This window comes from Microcaecilia unicolor, unplaced genomic scaffold, assembly GCF_901765095.1.
Source record: "Microcaecilia unicolor unplaced genomic scaffold, aMicUni1.1, whole genome shotgun sequence".
NCBI classification, from domain to species: Eukaryota; Metazoa; Chordata; class Amphibia; order Gymnophiona; family Siphonopidae; genus Microcaecilia; species Microcaecilia unicolor.
The window spans coordinates 130,622-151,154 of NW_021963024.1; the positions used below are offsets into that span (position 1 = coordinate 130,622).

Consider the following 20,533-nt stretch of genomic DNA (forward strand, 5'->3'; position numbering starts at 1 on the left):
CACTCTGATCAATGTAGTTTTATGGTTAATAGATCCACAAGTGATAACGCAAGGTTATTTTGTTAATATTCTCTCTGTGGCTAATCAACATGTAGATAACATGGTGGCCATTACCTCAGATGCGGAAATTATTTTGGTTTTGGATCTTTATTCATAAGTACGGTGAAGTTATTATACCAACAGGACGTCAGGCTCACAGAAACAGAATGAAGCCTTGCAGATCAGCCAGGATTCGTTCTGTTTCTGTGAGTCTGACGTCCTGCACGTACAACGTGAAGGACATCAGAAACAGAACGAAGCCTTCGGAGCAAGAAGAGGACCTCCTTGGCTGGCGGGGATTGGGGTCCCCCGCCAGCAAAGGTAGCCCACAGCGACGGCGGGGGAGGGTTGGTGGCGGGAGAGGGGGGGGTCGAGAGGGTCGTCAACAGGGGGGTCCAGGGCCAAATCTACAGGGGCCCAGGCCCTATGTAGCTACGCCACTGGCCTGTCTGCAAAACTGAATTTAGTCATGGTTACTTAAATGCAGATGCCTAAATTACACGCAAACCATGTGTATTCTATAACTATGTGCACAGATTTTAGAAATGTCGACAACCTGCCCATTCCACACTCATGGTGACTCAGAAGTTACACGCATCATGTTATAGAATAAATTTTGATAGTTCTGCTTGTAAATTCTAATTAATGCCAATTAGCATTAATTGATTGCTAAATGGCAATTATCAGCGCTAGTTGGCTTGTTAACTAATTAAGTTGCATATGCAAATCCAGAATACGACTGGATTTGTGCACGTGCAACTTAAATTGTGCTACATAGAATCTGGGGGTATATGTAAAAATTAAGAAGAAAGCCCCTAAGGAAGGTTGTTCCCAGTGGCATACTAAGGGCAGGGCAGTGGGGCAGTCCACCCCGGGTGCAGGCAGCAAGGGGGTGCACGGAGCAGTCATGCAGCTGTCAGCTCTTCCGGTTCCCTGCCCCCTCTGACATTACTTCCTGTTCCAGGGCAGGGGACCAGTGGAGCTGACAGACGCGCGACTACTTCGTACATGCATAGGCGGTAAGGATGATACACTTCGGGGGGGGGGGGGGGGCGTAGTGGCGTCCCATCCTCGATGGCAGCAAACTTCCTATTAAAGAACAATTAAGGACATTAACTCACTGAATTCTTTGTGTTAAGCCCTGGCTGAAAATCAGCACATTTTATAAAACAGTTCTGCTCTCTTTGGAGGAGATGCAAAAGCCAGCGAGGAAGTCTTTTTGGTTATATATTTATTTCCCATTGCAAAATAGGAAACACATGCATAATTTTCCAGCCCACCCACATCACACCCATAATACGCCTCTTCGAATCTCAGTATTCTAGGCATCTATAGGTATAAATAGCAGCTTTCTGAAATTGATATATACATATAGAGCCAATCTACATATCTAAATGCTGTTATTTATACATGTAGACATTTCATATTGTGCAGAAGAGAAGAGGCTCTTTCAACTGAAAGGAAGCTCTGGAATGAGGAGGCATAGGATAAAGGTGAACAAGAATAAACTCAGGAGTAATTTAAGGAAACACTTCTTTATGGGAAAGGGTGGTATATGTGTAGAAAGGCCTCCTGGTGGAGGTGGTGGAGATAAAAACTATCTGACTTCAGCAAAGCATGGGACAGGTGTACATATAATCTTTTAAGATAGAGGAAGGGATAATAGATGATATGGATAGGCAGACTGGATAGACCATATAGTAATTAGTGATTTATAGTTTATTTATATTCTGCCTATATCAGAAGTGGATTACAAGCAAGTGGAGGAGTGGCCTAGTGGTTAGGGTGGTGGACTTTGGTCCTGGGGAACTGAGGAACTGAGTTCGATTCCCGGCACAGGCAGCTCCTTGTGACTCTGGGCAAGTCACTTAACCCTCCATTGCCCCATGTAAGCCGCATTGAGCCTGCCATGAGTGGGAAAGTGCGGGGTACAAATGTAACAAAACTAAATAAAAAAAGACATGTATAATCATAAAACAATATACAATAATATTTTAAATAAAACTTTCAACAAATATTCAAACATAAATGCAAACAAAACTATAACATATCATAAACTACCACCATATACGTATATTCCAAACAAAATAACAGTTGGAAAAGGATCAGAAATTTTTATTTTTGTTTCATTTGTACCCCGCGCTTTCCCACTCATGGCAGGCTCAATGCGGCTTACATGAGGCAATGGAGGGTTAAGTGACTTGCCCAGAGTCACAAGGAGCTGCCTGTGCCTGAAGTGGGAATTGAACTCAGTTCCTCAGGACCAAAGTCCACCACCCTAACCACTAGGCCACTCCAGAAATGAGAAAAAAGACCTTGTCTCAAGAAATCTTTTTCTCTGTGAAATTGTGCTTTAATTCCTTTTCATGATGAATGTATTATCTTACACAAAATGTTCCTATACACTTATGGATGAACACTTGCTATTAGTATTTTTATTTTATTTTATTTTATTTATTTATGTAACGGCTCATGTGGACGGCAGCCACTCTAAACTCAAAGTCCTGGATTTCAAGCGAGCTGACTTTAACAAAATGGGAGAATACCTGAGGAAGGAGCTGATGGGCTGGGAGGACATACGAGAAGTGGAAGGACAGTGGTCCAGGCTAAAAGAAGTAATAAACAGGGCCACAGACCTTTATGTAAGGAGAGTAAATAAAAGCAAGAGAAAAAGGAAACCAATATGGTTCTCAAAGCAAGTGGCTGAGAAAATAAAGATTAAAGAGTTAGCGTTCCAAAAATATAGAAAATCTCAAGAGGAGGAACACGGGGAGGAATGCCGGATGAAACTGAAAGAAGCCAAGAGAGAGGTACGTCTGGCGAAGGCGCAAGCGGAAGAACACATGGCTAGAAATGTAAGGAGGGGAGACAAAAACTTCTTCAGGTATATTAGTGAAAGGAGAAAGACTATAAAGGGAATTGTGAGACTAAAAGATACAACAAAACACTATGTAGAAAATGATGAAGAAAAAGCCAATTTGCTAAATAGATACTTTTGTTCTGTTTTCACTGAAGAAAACCCTGGGGAAGGACCGAGAGGGACTGGCAAAAGTACACCTGAGAATGAGGTGGATAGAGCGCCGTTCACGGAAGAGAGTGTGTATCAACAACTTGGAAAGCTGAAGGTGGACAAAGCCATGGGGCCGGACGGGATCCACCCCAGAATACTGAGGGAGCTCAGAGAGGTTCTGGCGGGTCCTCTTAAAGACTTGTTTAATAAATCCTTGGAGACGGGAGAGGTTCCGAGGGATTGGAGAACGGCGGAGGTGGTCCCTCTTCACAAAAGTGGGGATAGGGAAGAAGCTGGAAACTACAGGCCGGTAAGCCTCACTTCGGTTATTGGAAAAGTAATGGAAGCCATGCTGAAGGAAAGGATAGTGAATTTCCTGGAAGCCAATAAGTTGCAAGATCCGAGACAACATGGTTTCACCAAAGGGAAATCGTGCCAAACGAATCTCATTGAATTCTTTGACTGGGTGACGGGAGAATTAAATCAAGGACGTGCTATGGACGTCATCTACTTAGATTTCAGCAAGGCTTTTGACACGGTTCCCCAAGGAGGCTCTTAAATAAACTAGACAGCCTGAAGATAGGACCCGAAGTGGTGAACTGGATTAGGAACTGGTTGACGGACAGACGCCAGAGGGTGGTGGTGAATGGAGTTCGCTCGGAGGAGGGAAAGGTGAGTAGTGGAGTGCCTCAGGGATCGGTGCTGGGGCCGATTCTGTTCAATATATTTGTGAGTGACATTGCCGAGGGGTTACAAGGTAAGGTTTGCCTTTTTGCCGATGACACCAAGATTTCCAACAGAGTGGACACCCCGGAGGGTGTGGAAAACATGAAAAAAGATCTGAAGAAGCTAGAAGAATGGTCTAACCTTTGGCAATTAAAATTCAATGCGAAGAAATGCAAAGTGATGCACTTGGGGAGTAGAAATCCAAGGGAGACGTATGTGTTAGGCGGGGAGAGTCTGATAGGCACGGACGGGGAGAGGGATCTTGGGGTGATAGTATCTGAGGACCTGAAGGCGACGAAACAGTGCGACAAGGCGGTGGCAGTAGCTAGAAGATTGCTAGGCTGTATAGAGAGAGGAGTGACCAGCAGAAGAAAGGAGGTTTAATGCCCCTGTATAAGACGTTGGTGAGGCCCCACCTGGAGTATTGTGTTCAGTTTTGGAGGCCGCATCTTGCGAAGGATGTTAAAAAAATGGAAGCGGTGCAAAGAAAAGCTACGAGGATGGTATGGGATTTACGTTCCAAGACGTATGAAGAGAGGCTTGCTGACCTGAACATGTACACCCTGGAGGAAAGGAGGAACAGGGGTGATATGATACAGACGTTCAAATATTTGAAAGGTATTAATCCGCAAACGAATCTTTTCCGGAGATGGGAAGGCGGTAGAACGAGAGGACATGAAATGAGATTGAAGGGGGGCAGACTCAGGAAAGATGTCAGGAAGTATTTCTTCACGGAGAGGGTGGTGGACGCTTGGAATGCTCTCCCGCGGGAGGTGGTGGAGATGAAAACGGTAACGGAGTTCAAACATGCGTGGGATATGCACAGAGGAATCCTGTGCAGAAGGAATGGATCCTCAGAAGCTTAGCTGAAATTGGGTGGCGGAGCAGTTGGGGGGAAGAGGGGGTGGTGGTTGGGAGGCGAGGATAGGGGAGGGCAGACTTATACGGTCTGTACCAGAGCCGGTGATGGAAGGCGGGACTGGTGGTTGGGAGGCGGGAAATACTGCTGGGCAGACTTATATGGTCTGTGCCCTGAAAAGGACAGGTACAAATTCAAGGTAAGGTATACACTTATAGGTTTTTCGTTGGGCAGACTGGATGGACCATGCAGGTCTTTTTCTGCCGTCATCTACTATGTTACTATGTATTTTTGTTACATTTGTACCCTGCGCTTTCCCACTCATGGCAGGCTCAATGCGGCTTACATGGGGCAATGGAGGGTTAAGTGACTTGCCCAGAGTCACAAGGAGCTGCCTGTGCCTGAAACGGGAATTGAACTCAGTTACTCAGGATCAAAGTCCACCACCCTAACCACTAGGCCACTCCTCCACTATTGCTACTATTGGAGATTCTACATGGAATGTTGCTATTCCAACATTCCATGTAGAAGTCAGCCCTTGCAGATCACCAATGTGGCCTCGCAGGCTTCTGCTTCTGTGAGTCTGACGACCTGCACGTATGTGCAGGACGTCAGACTCACAGAAACAGAAGCCTGCGCAGCCTTCTACATGGAATGTTGCTAGTGGAATAGCAACATTCCATGTAGAATCTCCAATAGTAGCAACATTCCATGTACAGTCTCCAATAGTATCTATTTTATTTTTGTTACATTTGTACCCTGTGCTTTCCCACTCATGGCAGGCTCAATGCAGCTTACATGGGGCAATGGAGGGTTAAGTGACTTGCCCAGAGTCACAAGGATCTGCCTGTGCCTGAAGTGGGAAGTGAACTCGGTTCCTCAGGACCAAAGTCCACCACCCTAACCACTAGGCCACTCCTCCTCTATTTATTAACACATATAGAGGGATATTTTTGAAAGGAACGTCTAAGTTGGAATTTGGATGTCTTTGTAAAATGTCCAAATTCAGAGGCGGGGAAAAGGTTATTTTCGAAAAAAGATGGATGTCCATCTTTGTTTTCGAAAATACCATGGACGTCCTTGAATTTAAACGTCTTTGATTTTCGGCAATTTTCGAACGCAAAGACATCCAAGTCTAAAACGTCCAAAGTCAAGCCATTTAGACATGGGAGGAGCCAGAATTTGTAGTACACTGGTCCCCCTGACATGCCAGGACAGCAATCGGGCACCCTAGGAAGCACTGCAGTGGACTTCATAAAATGCTCCCAGGTACATACCACCCTTAGCTTGTGTATTGAGCCCCCCAAAACCCACTACCCCCAACTGTACACCACTACCATAGCCCTTACGGTAAAGGGGGGGCACCTATATGTGGGTACAGTGGGTTTATGTTGGGTCTTGGAGGGCTCGCTGTTTTCCTCCACAAATGTAACAGGTAGGGGGGGTATGGGCCTGGGTCCACCTGTCTGAAGTGCACTGCACCTATTACTAAACTACTCCGGAAAACTGCATGAACTGTCATGGACGTGAGTATGACATCTGAGGCTGGCAAGTAATATTTTTAATGATGTTTTTTGAGGGTGGGAGGGGGTTAGTGACCACTGGGGGAGTAACGGGAGGTCATCCCTGATTCCCTCCAGTGGTCATCTGGTCATTTCGGGCACCATTTTGTGCCTTATTCGTAATAAAAAGAGGTTTGGGTGAAAACGTCCAAGTTTTAGTCATGGACGTCTTTGCTTTTTTCCATTATGGCTCAAAGACGTCCAAGTCTTAGGAACACCCAAGTCCCGCCTCAAACACATCTCCGATATGCCCCCTTGAGATTTGGACACCCTTGCGACAGACTTCTGATAAAGACGTCCAAAATCGAGTTTCGATTATACTGATTTGGACGTCTCTGTGAGAAGGACGTCCAAGTGCCGATTTATGTCACTTTTTGGACGTCCATGTCTTTCGAAAATGAGCCTGATAGTCTTCTTATTCACAGAGCTGACATCATGTCAACTCCAAGAAGGACTGTTTGCTTACCTTAGCAGCTATCTGCAGGCCAACTTCGTCGGCTTCGTTCTCCAAAGTTCTACTGTAAGGCCTTTCAAACATAAACTGGGGAAAAAAAAATCCCAAAAGTTAAGCCATGGAAATAATCTTTTTCCCCATCATCATACAAATTCAACGGTATAGAAAAGCATGCTATCTTTATTGTATCATTTGAATTGTTTTTTAACCCATTTGCTACCTCTTAAAATTAAAATACATGGAATAGCCAAATGGCCTACAGTAGCACCATGTGTACAGTGCTTTGATTGTTGGCTTAGGATCCAGCACTTTAGAACGACCAGCATTAGAAATAAGGCAGCGCTATTTTGCAATCACTGGGAGAACAGAATACCAGAGTTTTCTCTAATAGAACACCCACTTGTTAAACACAGAAACACAAAACATGATGGTAAAAAGATCTTTATAACCCGTTCAACCAGCCCATTCATGTTGTTCAATTCTACAGCCCCTTCCTCGCCCTCAAAGACCCTCTCTGCTAGTCCCATGCTCTCTTGAATTCAGATACTATCCTTGTCCCCCACTCAAAGCATATCAAATGAATGTGATATAAAACACGCATTCTTGTTCTCAGGGCTTTTTTTGAGGGGGTACTTGGGGGTACTGAGTACCGGCACCTTTTCTATTGTCTGCTAAAATTGGCCCATGGTCCCCAAGTTTTAATGAAAGAGCTCAGGCTCTACACACCAATTCTTCCTTGTCATAGATTCTGTGGCTGGTTGAAGGGGGCCTGGCTATTATGGGGTGGGTCCCTCAGTGATCTCCCCACCCCTAAAGGGTGGCCTAGCGTTTGAGTACCGGCACCTTTTTCACTGGAAAAAATGTACTGCTTGTTCTTGATCTGTCCAATTCTACAGTCCCTGCTAAGTTTTATTTTAGTTCCATACTCTTTCCATCAGTGGCGTAGCTATGTGGGGCCAGGGGGGCCTGGGCCCCCGTAGATTTGGCCCTGGACTCCCCTGCCGACAACCCTCTCGACCCCCCTCCCGCCGACAACCCTCCCCCGCCGTCACCATGGGCCACCTTTGCTGGCGGGGGACCCCAATCCCCACCAGCCGAGGAGGTCCTCTTCTTCCCGTGAAGGCTTCGTTCTGTTTCTGAAGTCCTGCACATACAACGTGCAGGACGTCAGAAACAGAACGAAGCCTTTGCGGGAAGAAGTGGACCTCGGCTGGCGGGGATTGGGGTCCCCTGCCAGCAAAGGTAGGCAACGGCGGAGGACGGTTGGCGGTGGGGGGGGGGGGTCGAGAGGGTCGTCGGCAGGGGTCAGTGGGTGGCGGGGGGGGGGGCAGTAATGGCGGGGAGGGGGTCAGCGGCACCTGGGGGGGGGGCTAAAATGTGCCTCCTCACCTCGGGCTCTGGACCCCCCTCCCGCCGAAGTCTGTCTACGCCCCTGCTTTCCATATAAGGATCCTTTGTGTTTATCCCACGCGTTTCTGAATTCTCTCACCGTTTTTGTCTCCACAACCTCCACCATCCTTTGTAGACTCAAATTCTTATACAAGTTTATTTAAAAACTGCAGCCTCTTAATTCTTCGGAGAGACTAGAATTACAGTGGAATCATACTTTTGCAACCGCTGAAATATCATCTTAAACCAAAAAAAAAGAAAACTGCAAAAAAGACAGTGCAACCTTTCCCTCATGAAAAGGCCCTGTTAAAGCAAAATGAAGAACAACAACTATGCATCAAGTTTAGAAGACATGGACCCAAAAACACATATGGAAAGGAAAAGGCATGTGAATGGAGAATATTTAATTATTTTTTTCAGTTTCATTGTAAGCATGGGTTGCTGTTTTACAACATGCATTTATATATTTTTTTTTACAAATAGAAACAGTATTTCACAGGCAGAGGGAGACTGATAATTCAAAAAAAAATCATCAAAACGATTTATTATTTTGGCTCTCTTTCATGATAGTCTATCCCCAGAAAGGAATATAAATTTTTGCAAGAAGTCATAGTAGAAGATTCACAATACATTACTACTACTACTTATCACTTCTATAGCGCTACAAGGCATACGCAGCGCTGTACACCATACATGAAAAGACAGTCCCTGCTCAAAGAGCTTACAATCTAAATATGGAATGTTGCTAGTGGAATAGCAACATTCCATGTAGAATCTCAAATAGTAGCAACATTCCATGTAGAATCTCCAATAGTAGCAACATTCCATGTAGAATCTCAAATAGTAGGAACATTCCATGTAGAATCTCAAGTAATAGCAACGTTCCAGAATCTCAAATAGTAACACCATCCCATGTTCCACTGCACTAACCACTAGGCTAGTCCTCCACTAGCAACATTCCATCTAGAAGCCTGCCCTTGCAGATCAGCAATGCGGCCGCGCAGGCTTCTGTTTCTGTGAGTCTGACGTCCTGCACGTACGTGCAGGACGTCAGACTCACAGAAACAGAAGCCTGCGCGACCGCGTTGCTCATCTGCAAGGGCAGGCTTCTACATTACTACTACTTATCACTTCTATAGTGCTACAAGGCATACACAGCGCTGTACACCATACACGAAAAGACAGTCCCTGCTCAAAGAGCTCACATTCTAAATAGGACAGGCAAACAGACAGAACTACTTATTTCTAAAGCGCTACTAGACATACGAAGCGCTGTACACTTGAACATGAAGAGACAGTCCCTGCTCGACAGAGCTTACAATCTAATTGGTTCAGAATTCAGTACAGTACACACTACACTCAAGAACAATACTGCACGTCCCTCAATAAACAATCTACCATACCAGAAAGCCGGCTATGGTGCCAAGGTAAAATTTTATAACATTTCAAGACTCAATGAGTGGCGTGGAGGAGTGGCCTAATGGTTACTGTAGTGGGCTGAGAACCAGGGGAACCAGGATCAATTCCCACTGCAGCTCCTTGTGACTCTGGGCAAGTCACTTAACCCTTCAAATTTAAATTGTGAGCCCCCCAGGGACACAGAAAAGTACCTGAATATAATATTGTACCACAGAAAGGCGGCATATTAAAAGCATTACCCTTACCCAATGCAACATTTTAAACAGCACTCTTTTAAATGTGGTGTGAAAGCCAATTCCTCTAGTCACTTAACTCTTACCTCTTTCAACTTTGACTGGATCCACTGGCCTAAGATGGCAAGACTATCCATTGGACAGATTGCCCAAATCATCATAAGAGAAATGAGAAGCAGGAAGTCCAAAAGGTGGGCTACACTGCCCTTCTCTGCCTGAAAACACACAAAAAAAAATCAATTTGCTTAATGCATCTTTTTTATATATATATTTTAAAAAATTGAAGCTGCAAGATTGGTATTATCAGAACCCAAATGCTTCTATTTATCCTTCAGAACAGTTAGAGCACAGGAAGCAAAGACATGAACTTCCCCGGGAAACAACCTTTATTCTGCTTACTAAGGGCCCTGTTTACTAAGCCAAGCTAGAGGCGCGTTAGGGAACGGAAGGGAAATGGGACTTGATATATCGCTTTTCTGAGGTTTTTGCAACTACATTCAAAGCGGTTTACATAGAATATTCAGGTACTTATTTTGTACCAGGGGCAATGGAAGGTTAAGTGACTTGCCCAGAGTCACAAGGAGCTGCAGTGGGAATTGAACTCAGTTCCCCAGGATCAAAATCCACTGCACTAACCACTAGGCTACTCCTCCACTAGCAACATTCCATGTAGAAGCCTGCCCTTGCAGATCAGCAATGCGGCCATGAGTCCTGCACGTACATTGAATAGTGGAATAGCAACATTCCATCTAGAATCTCAAATAGGGAAAGGGAAATGGGACTTGATATACCGCCTTTCTGAGGTTTTTGCAACTACATTCAAAGCGGTTTACATATATTCAGGTACTTATTTTGTACCTGGGGCAATGGAGGGTTAAGTGATTTGCCCAGAGTCACAAGGAGCTGCAGTGGGAATTGAACTCAGTTCCCCAGGATCAAAGTCCACTGCACTAACCACTAGGCTACTCCTCCACTTGCTTCTAGCGACCGCTAACCATTAGCGCTCGCTGTGTAGGCGCCCACAATATTCCTATGGGCGCCTACAGTTAGCGTGCGCTAATTTTGTGCACGCGCTAAAAATGCTAGCGCACCTTAGGAAACAGGGCCCTAAGGAAATAATACAGGTGAAGCAAAGCAGAGGACAATGCAGGTTAATCTGTTCGTCTAATGTTTATTGTTTTAATCTTTAAAAAAAAAGCTTATGTGTATGGTTTATCTGATCCATGAGAAAATAAGTGCACAGAGATAAACAATCAACCTATAGCCACCAAATTTTCGGGATAGCTATATCTATATAAATGTTAGAAACCAAAATGTTTTGCCCCCCAAAAAAATTCTGGATCTAACCAATATTCATGTTTATGAATTGCTTGTTGTACCACCCTTCAATAGGATATCACAGTACATAGAGCAAAACTCCCAATAAGAATACATTTACTAAGTCCAAGAAAACTATAACAAAGGGTGAAAGAAAAATGAGTATCAGAAGAAACAATGAACAAAGAGTTGACAGAAAGGTTTCCTGCTGCATATGGTAACCGCCAACACTAGCCAATCCCACTGAGTTCATATGCGATAGTACTGTAATGCATCTTAACACCAGATTTAAATTTATGATAGGAACTTGTTTGAAGGCCCTTAGGGTTGGCGTTCCAGGGCACCAAAATATAAAAAGCTGAACTATGTGTATCTCCCAACTGAGCATGGTCTGGAGGGGGAATTGACAACATTCTGTCATGCTGAGACCATAAAAACTGAATTAGCTGCCAAAGAACGTATTACTTTCAAAATCTGCACACTGGTCCACAAAATTATCTACGGCCAAGTCCCAGGATACATGACAGAACTTACAGACCTACCACTCAGAAACATAACCAGATCATCTCGAACATACCTAAACCTCCACTATCCAAACTGCAAAAAAATTAAATACAAAACAACCTATGCGTCCAGCTTCTCCTATACAAGCACACAATTACGGAACGCACTGCCAAAAGTTGTGAAGGCAACCTACGACCACCTAAACTTCAGGAAATCATTAAAGACCTACCTGTTCAAAAAGGCATACCCCGCCGACCCAACATAAATGCCTGCACTCTGCAACACAACATAACCAAAGCTTGTACTGGACACTAAATAATCTTTCCTCTCCTTGATTCCCATTGTAACTGAAACATATGTTCCTTACTCAACCATAATACCACCTGTATTTGTTTCTTTACCGGACTGGCGAATGCCTCTACGGTACTATGTAAGCCACATTGAGCCTGCAAACAGGTGGGAAATTGTGGGATACAAATTAACAAATAAATAAATAAATGTTGGCAAGAAATATACAGGGGACCTTTTACTAAGCTGCGTAGGTGCCTACACGTGCCCAACGAGCGTGCCAATTCAGAACTACCGCCCAGCTACCACGTGGCCCGGGCGGTAATTTCATTTTTTACACAGGTCCACTACGCATGCCAGAAAATATATTTTATTTTCCGGTGTGCAGCGCTAACCGGGCGGTAATCGGCATTGTACGCATTCAGACGATTACTGCTCAGTTAACGCACAAGACCTTACCGCTAAGCCAATGGGTGACGGTAATATCTCAGGCCCAAAATGGACATGCACCAATATTTATTTCACCACCTGTCCATTTTGGATCAAAAACAAAAAAGCCTTTTTTGTAGGTGCGCTGAAAAATGGACCTGCGTGGGTCCAATATACACATCTACAACAGCGCAAGCCATTTTTCAGCGCGCCTGCAAAAATGGCTTTTTTTTAAATCCAAAATGGACGTGCGGCAAAATAAATATTTGTGCTTGACCATTTTGGGCCTGAGACATTACCGTCACCCATTGGCTTAGCGGTAAGGTCTTGTGCGTTAACCGAGCAGTAAAAGGACCCCTCAGTGTCAGAGTTCAAAGGTAAAAGACTTTTTCCCATGAAACCTATATGTCTGTGTATCTATTATTTCCTCAACCATTCAATTTACAACTTGCAACAAACATTCAAAAAGCAAAACAGTGAAAGAATGGAAAAAAAAAAAAAGACCACAAGGTAGCAATATTGTTTAATATTAGGATACTTCCATCTTTTGAAATTGAAAGGGGGGGGGGGGGGCTCATTACCTTCTAAGCCCAGTGCAGATGTCTCCACAGGCAAGTCACTACAACTCCTGTCCCACTGGTGCACCCACACAACAGGAAGCATATGTAAACATTTGGGGGGGGGAGGGGGAGAGGCAGAACTACCACAACAGAATAGACCTCCCAAAATCTGACCAACCTACCTAGAGCAGCGGCACATAATCAAAATTGTGTGGTTTATAATCATATGGCAGAAGGACAATCAATGGGACACTGTTACCAGGGTATAAATTAAAATGATAGGGTAGAACAAATTGGAGAAGAGGTTGTGCTGTATGTGAAAAAGGGAATTGAACCAGTCAAAATAAAAATTCTGCATGAAACAGGCAGCAATATGGAATCCTTATGGATAGAAATTCCATTTGGGAAGGAAAGGAATATACACAGAGTTGTACCACCATCCGCTAGGCCAGAACGATCAGACAGATGAAGATATGTTAAATTAGAAAAGCTAGAAAATTTTGCAACAGTATAATAACAGCTGAATTAAATTACCCCAATACCTGACTGGTTAAATTTCACATCAGGAGGGTTCTAGGGAGGTAAAATTCCTAGACGAAATAAATGACTGCTTCTTGAAATCGACAAGAGGGGGAGCTATTTTACATCTAGTCCTTAGCGGAATGCAGAACTTAGTACAAGAGGTAACGTGTTGGGTCCACTGGGAAACAGTGATCGTAACATGATCAAATCTGAGTTAATAACTGGAGTGCAGTCACTAAGGAAATGTACTGTAGCAGCATTTAATTTTCAAAAGAGCAACTATGATAAAATGAGGAAAACGGTTAAAAAAGAAACGGCTGAATGGCTCAGCTACAAAGGTTAGGACTTTAAATCGGGCATGGATGTTGTTTAAAAATACCATTTTGGAAGCACAGACCAGATATATTCCATATATTAATAGATGATTGGGGTGGGGGGGGGGGAGCAAACGACAGCAGCATGGTTAAAGGAAGAAGTGAAAGAGGCTAGTTCAGCCAAAAGACCATTTTTCATAATATGGAAAAAAGACCCAAATGAAGAAAACAAGAAGCAACATAACCACTAGCAACTTAGATGCAAAAGCATTGATGAAGAAAGCCAAAACAGAATACAAAGAGAAAGTTGCCTCGGAGGTAAAAACTGATAGTAATTTTTTCAGGTATATCAGAAGCAGAAAGCCTGTGAGGGAATCTGTAGGACCGTCAGATCATCAAGGAAGGCCATAGCAGAGAGGCTGAATGAATTCTTTGCCTGGGTCTTTACTGAAGAAGATAAGAGATCTTACCTGTACAAGGGATGGTGTTCAAGGGTGATGACGCACAGGAACTGAACGACATCTCAGTGAACCTGGAAGATGTACTGAAAGAAATCGACAAATGGTATACACCCCAGGGTACTGAAAGAACTCAAACGTGAAACTGCAGATCTGCTGTTAATGATCTGTAACCAGTTGTTAAAATCGTCCATAGTACCTGAAGATTGGAAGGTGGCCAATGTAATGCCTATTTTTAAAAAGGGATCCAGGGGTAAGCCCGATGTCAGTGCTGGGCAAAATAGTGGAAATGATTTTAAAATAATAAAATCACTGAACATATAGACAAACATGGTTTAATGGGACAGAGTCAACATGGATTCAGTGAAGGGACGTCTTGCCTCACCGATCTGCTTCATTTCTTTGAATGCAAGAATAAACATGTCGATAAAGGTGAGCTAGTTGATGTAGTGAATCTAGATTTTCAGAAAATGTTTGATAAAGTCCATCATGAAAGAGTGCTGAGAATTAAAAACCCATGGGAAAGCAGGCAATGTTCTGTTGTGGATTACGAATCAGTTGATGGATAGAAAACAGAAGGTAGGGTCAAATGGCCAATTCTCTCAGTGGGAAGGGTGAATAGTGGAGTGTCCAAGGGATCTGTACTAGGACCAGTGCTATTTAACTTATTTATTAATGATCTGGAAATGGGAAAAATCAGTGAGGTGATTAAATTTGCATACGACACATAACTATTCAAAGTTGTTAAAACGCATGCGGATTGTGAGAAATTGCAGGAAGACCTTAGGAAACTGGAAGACTGGGAATGCAAACGGCAGAAGAATTTTAATGTGGACAAGTGGAAAGTGATGCACATTGAGGAGAATAATCCAAATCATAGTTATTTGATACTAGGTTGGTTTATTTATTTATTTATGTATTTATAGCATTTATATCCCACATTTTCCCACCCATGGGCAGGCTCAATGTGGCTTACATCAGTCTGAAAGACATGCATCAAACAGACAATAAACAATCAAGTACATTCTTTTAACAGGGTAAAATCTCCTGGTAGTTTTGGAAAAAAGCTATTAGAAATAAATCCCAGCTTGGTTCTAATTTACCTGGAAGCCCAAACAGAGAAGGAAGAAAGTTCTGGGTCAAAAGAACAGTAAAAGAAAATATTAGTCTCCTGCTCCTTTCACTCAATGTGGTTGTTACTCATATTGAATTTTGGAAATAGTGGGCTATATGGTTTTAATAAATAAATACAATATCATGGGCTTGATTAAGGCTCAAAGTGGAGGGAAGGCTTAGAAGGCAAGAATTACTGGGATTCAGATGGGGTTGTTGGGGGGAGTTTCTATAAGGATTTATTCTTTATCTTTGAGTAGAGAGGTGTGGTAGCCGTGTTAATCCACTTTTAAAGGTAATAAAACAAAATAAAACATGGAAAAGAAAATAAGATGATACCTTTTTTAATGGACATAACTTAATACATTTCTTGATTAGCTTTCGAGCCTATTTCCAATCTGACGAAGAAGGGCAACCTTTTTATGTCCAATTAAAAGGGTATCATTTTATTTTCTTTTCCATGTTTTATTTTGTTTTATTTCTATTGATTCTTTATCTTTGGAAGTTGTATTAATAACGGTTTTAACTCTGCCAAGAGGAGATAGAAGAATCAATTGTTACTACAGGAGTTGATACTTTGAAGGGAGGGCAGTGTAGAAAGGGTTGAAATGGTGAAAGGAAAGTTCAGGTTATTGTCTAAGAGATGTTGTATTCATAAGTTTCATTTTGCTAATCTTATGTATTTTTGCTAAGTTGTGTGACTGTACTTTCATCATAAACAAACAGAATGATTCTATCATCCAAAAATAAGTCAACTGTAAATATTTACCACATGACATTCACTGAAATTATTCTACTAAGTAGTGAATTACTGTCAGGAACTTGGGATGATGATTCTACATTACTTTGATGGGCACTGGTTTTACTTCTGATGTGGTTTACTTTTACTGTATTTGTGTATTTAATTTTGTACATCGCGGGAGGTGGTGGAAATGAAAACGGTAATGGAATTCAAACATGCGTGGGATAAGCATAAAGGAATCCTGTGCAGAAGGAATGGATCCTCAGGAGCTTAGTCGAGATCGGGAGACGGGGCTGGTGGTTGGGAGGTGGGGATAGTGCTGGGCAGACTTATACGGTCTGTGCCAGAGCCGGTGGTGGGAGGAGGGGCTGGTGGTTGGGAGGTGGGGATAGTGCTGGGCAGACTTATACGGTCTGTGCCAGAGCCGGTGGTGGGAGGAGGGGCTGGTGGTTGGAAGGCGGGGATAGTGCTGGGCAGACTTATACAGTCTGTGCCAGAGCCGGTGGTGGGAAGCGGGACTGGTGGTTGGGAGGCGGGGCTAGTGCTGGACAGACTTGTACGGTCTGTGCCAGAGCCGGTGGTTGGAAAGCGGGGCTGGTGGTTGGGAGGTGGGGATAGTGCTGGGCAGACTTATACGGTCTGTGCCAGAGCCGGTGGTTGGGAAGCGGGGCTGGTGGTTGGGAGGCGGGGATAGTGCTGGGCAGACTTATACGGTCTGTGCCCTGAAGAGCACAGGTACAAATCAAAGTAGGGTATACACAAAAAATAGCACATATGAGTTGTCTTGTTGGGCAGACTGGATGGACCGTGCAGGTCTTTTTCTGCCATCATCTACTATGTTATAATGTTACTATGTACTCTGCTTAGTTCTTAGGCAGAATAGAAATTTTTTTAATAAAATAAGTAAAGATCAAAGACTGAAAAGTGATTTCTGAGACCTGATTTCAGCACATATGTGCACATCCCGATAAACAAATGCACACAGAAACCAGACGATATGCCTGTCAAGGCGATGAGATATTTATGTGTATATTTGTACCACATCATTATTCAAAATCTCAAGCATGCAGAATAATTCCAGGCATGTAGACAGGTAACGCGGAGAACAGCAAGAACAAAATGTCAGAGCAATAAAGCCAGGACACTGTGTTACTACAATAAACAGGGTGGCTGTGGCACGTGAAGCCACATCAACACAATGAACAATGGGATTTCCATTACTTGTTTAAGGGCATTGCTAGGAACATAAAAGATGTTTTTGCTAGATCTCTGAACTGACAGGCAGTCATAATGGGTTATGCATGCGAGAACAGTGCTGGCGGAATGCTACATTCGGCTGGAATAAATAAACAATGCTTTAGAACGTTAATGTATTCCGAAGATGAGCTGAATTCAAATGCACTAAATGTCACTTGATAAAAAATGTAGTTCCCACTTATAAAGGGCAGTAGAATCATATGTATGTCTTCCAGCCGGAAATAACTGAAGGGTAACTGGATAATGTTTGGCACTGAAGCTGGAAAGCCAAAAATGGGGGGAATCTTTCAGGGAAAAGACGTTAATAATGAGATACTTAAAAGCCAAAAATTATTCTAGTTCCACATCAGAAATAAGTTACATAGCTGACTGCATGTTTGACACTGGTTTTTATTAATGTTGTTGGTTAAATTACCATTAACAATTACAGGTAATGCACAATCATAACAGCGATTAAAATTAACAACGACATTAACCTTGAGCACCTCCCCCACCATCACCACCACCCATTATGTAACCACCCAAGGAACCCTATCCCGGACCTACTTTAAGGATGCCTTGGTGATCCAGGGTAGGTCAAAATGGTGGCCACGACCTTTAGCAATAGTCTTGTGGTACTACTGTTAGGGACCTGAACTCTAACGGTACTATGAAGAGACTACCATCACAGGCCACTGTTTTGAATCCAGAGCCAGTACAGGCAGAAGTGACTGGGAACTGTTCCTGCCTGCCCTACCCTAGACCAGATGCTAATAATTCCCAATAAGACCACTGGTATATACACACCTGATAACCACAAAAAAAAAAAACAGGGTACTTAGCAAGCGCCCAAATGAGACTACCGCCAGGCCAGCATGCCCTCCTGGTGGTAATTTCAGACGTCCATCTTTTTTTGAAAATACGATTTTCCCCGCCCCCGGATTTCGACGTTTTGCAAACGTCCAAATCACAACTTGGACGTACCTTTCGAAAATGTCCCTCCATGACACATGATGGACTGCCTGAGAGAATGTGTGTGTAAACATTTGGCATTACCTGCACTCTATCATCCAAAGATTTCACTATTTTAGTATCACAGCATTTCAGACATTTCATTTAATTAGCTAAGAAGCACTTACCGTGTGTTCTAGCACAGCGTGAGCAATTTCATGCCCCAATATACACGATAGCTGATGAATATCTGTCACTGCTTTCAGTAAGCCAGTGAAAACAAATACTTGCCCATTCTGGAAGCAGAGAAATATTTAAAAAAAATTAAAATAAATAAATACGATGTGTGTGTCTTTATATACCTAAATTTAGTTCACACTTTTCATAATAGTTCAAGGTGAATTCTATTCAAGTACAGTATGTGTATAGCATACAGTATATACCAATCTATGCTGAAAACCCACCTTTTCACTGCTGCTTTTTAGCTCCTAGCCACTACTCAATTGCCCTCCCCTTGTCCCTTCCTTCCTTCTCACCCATTACTTCCCTCACCCGTAACTGTCTTGTCTGTCTGTATTATTTAGATTGTAAGCTCTTTTGAGCAGGGACTGTCTCTTTGTATCAGGTGTTCAGCGCTGTGTGCGTCTGGTAGCGCTATACAAATGCTAATAATAATATACTTATCAGTCTATTTAATAAGCTGCATTTGAACACAAACATTTAGACTTGGATTCAGTAAATGACGTCTAAAATGTAGGTGCGTCAGAATAACCCACATAGCGCTATTCTGTAAGCCATGTATACAGTAAGACTTGGTTTATAGAATAGCGCATAGGCCGGGAGAATGTGCGTTCCGGGAGAATGTGCGTACATTTAGGTGTGGCTATTTATGCCACTGAAAACCTGGTGTAAATACCTGCGCCTAAATGTACGCAAGTTCCCCCAAATTCTATAACACATGCAAATTTGATTGATGCCCCTGACGCGCCTACACTCCTCCCATGGCCACGCCCTTTTCAGTTATGTACACTGGAATTTACAAGGGCCTCTTTAGAAGACGTCTAAAAAGAAGCACATGCAAATTCCAATTATTCCCAGTGATAATTGGTTCTCGGACAATTATCACTAATTGGCTCGTTACTCAATTAAGCAGTGCTCATAAATTGGCTGCAAGTACAATTTAATGTGTGCTATTCACCACGCCTATACAGAATCCAGCCCTTAACAGATAACAGTATCCTGCTTATTTTCGAAAGAGAAGGCGGCCATCTTCCGACACAAATCGGGAGATGGCCGCCCATCTCTCAAGGCCAGCGAAATCGGCATAATCGAAAGCTGATTTTGGCCGCCCTCAACAGCAGTCAGTCGCAGAGCCGGCGAAAGTTTAAGGGGGTGTGTCGGAGGCGTACCGAAGGCAGGACGGGGTCGTTCTTAACACATGGCCGCCCTCAGCCGATAATGGAAAAAAGAAAGGTGGGCTTGACGAGCATTTGGTCAACTTTACTTGGTCCATTTATTTTTAGGACCAAGCCTCAAAAAGTGCCCCAACTCATCAGATGAGCACCGGAGGGAATAGGGGATCACTTCCCCGTACTCCCCCAGTGGTCACCAACCCCCTCCCACCCAAAAAAATAAAAAAAATTTTTTGCCAGCTTCTATGCCAGACTGAAATGTCATACCCAGCTCCATGACAGCAGTATGCAGGTCCCTGGAGCAGTTTTAGTGGGTGCAGTGAACTTTAGGCAGGCAGACCCAGGTCCATCCCCCTCCTACCTGTTACACTTGTGGTGGAAAGTGTTGAGCCCTCCAAAAAGCCCCAAAACCTACTGTACCCACCTGTAGGTGCCTCCCTTCACCCCTTAGGGCTATGGTTGTGGTGTACAATTGGGGGGAGTAGGTTTTGGGGGCAATTTGGGGGGGCTCGGCACCCAAGGGAAGGGAGCTATGTACCTGGGAGCAATTAATAAAGTCCACTGCATTGCCCCCTAGGGTGCCCGGTTGGTGTCCTGGCATGTGAGGGGGACCAGTGCACTACATATGCTGGCTACTCCCACGACCAAATGCCTTGGATTTGGCCGGGTTTGAGATGGCCGGCATCGGTTTCCATTATTGGCGAAAAACGAAGCCGCCCATCTCTAAGTCCGGCGATCTCACCATTTAGGTTGACTAAATATTGAGATTTGGCCGGCCCCAACCGTATTATCGAAACGAAAGATGGCCACCCATCTTTTTCGATTATACGGTTGGGGCCGGCCCTTCCCGGGGCAGTCCCTGGAGATGGGCGGCCCCGTTCGATTATGCCCCTCTATGTTAACTGTTAGTGTGTGCTAGTTTATTTATTTAATACATTTATGCCCCACATTTTCCCACTAGTTGTAGGCTCAATGTGGCTTACACATAACAGTAGG

At 43.6% G+C, this 20,533-nt stretch overlaps 1 protein-coding gene across 4 annotated transcripts in view; it reads right to left on the bottom strand.

Moving 5' to 3' along the window:
- Positions 1 to 20,533, bottom strand: part of LOC115458769 (metalloendopeptidase OMA1, mitochondrial-like) — an 87,436-nt gene that overhangs the window by 36,637 nt on the left and 30,266 nt on the right. For all 4 annotated transcript variants that reach the window (XM_030188585.1, XM_030188586.1, XM_030188583.1 and 1 more), the window contains exons 5-7: positions 18,314 to 18,421; positions 9,778 to 9,906; positions 6,663 to 6,737 (exon numbers count right to left, since the gene is read on the bottom strand). In XM_030188585.1, coding sequence (XP_030044445.1) covers positions 6,663 to 6,737; positions 9,778 to 9,906; positions 18,314 to 18,421 — 312 coding nt within the window. The remainder of the gene's footprint in view (positions 1 to 6,662; positions 6,738 to 9,777; positions 9,907 to 18,313; positions 18,422 to 20,533) is intronic.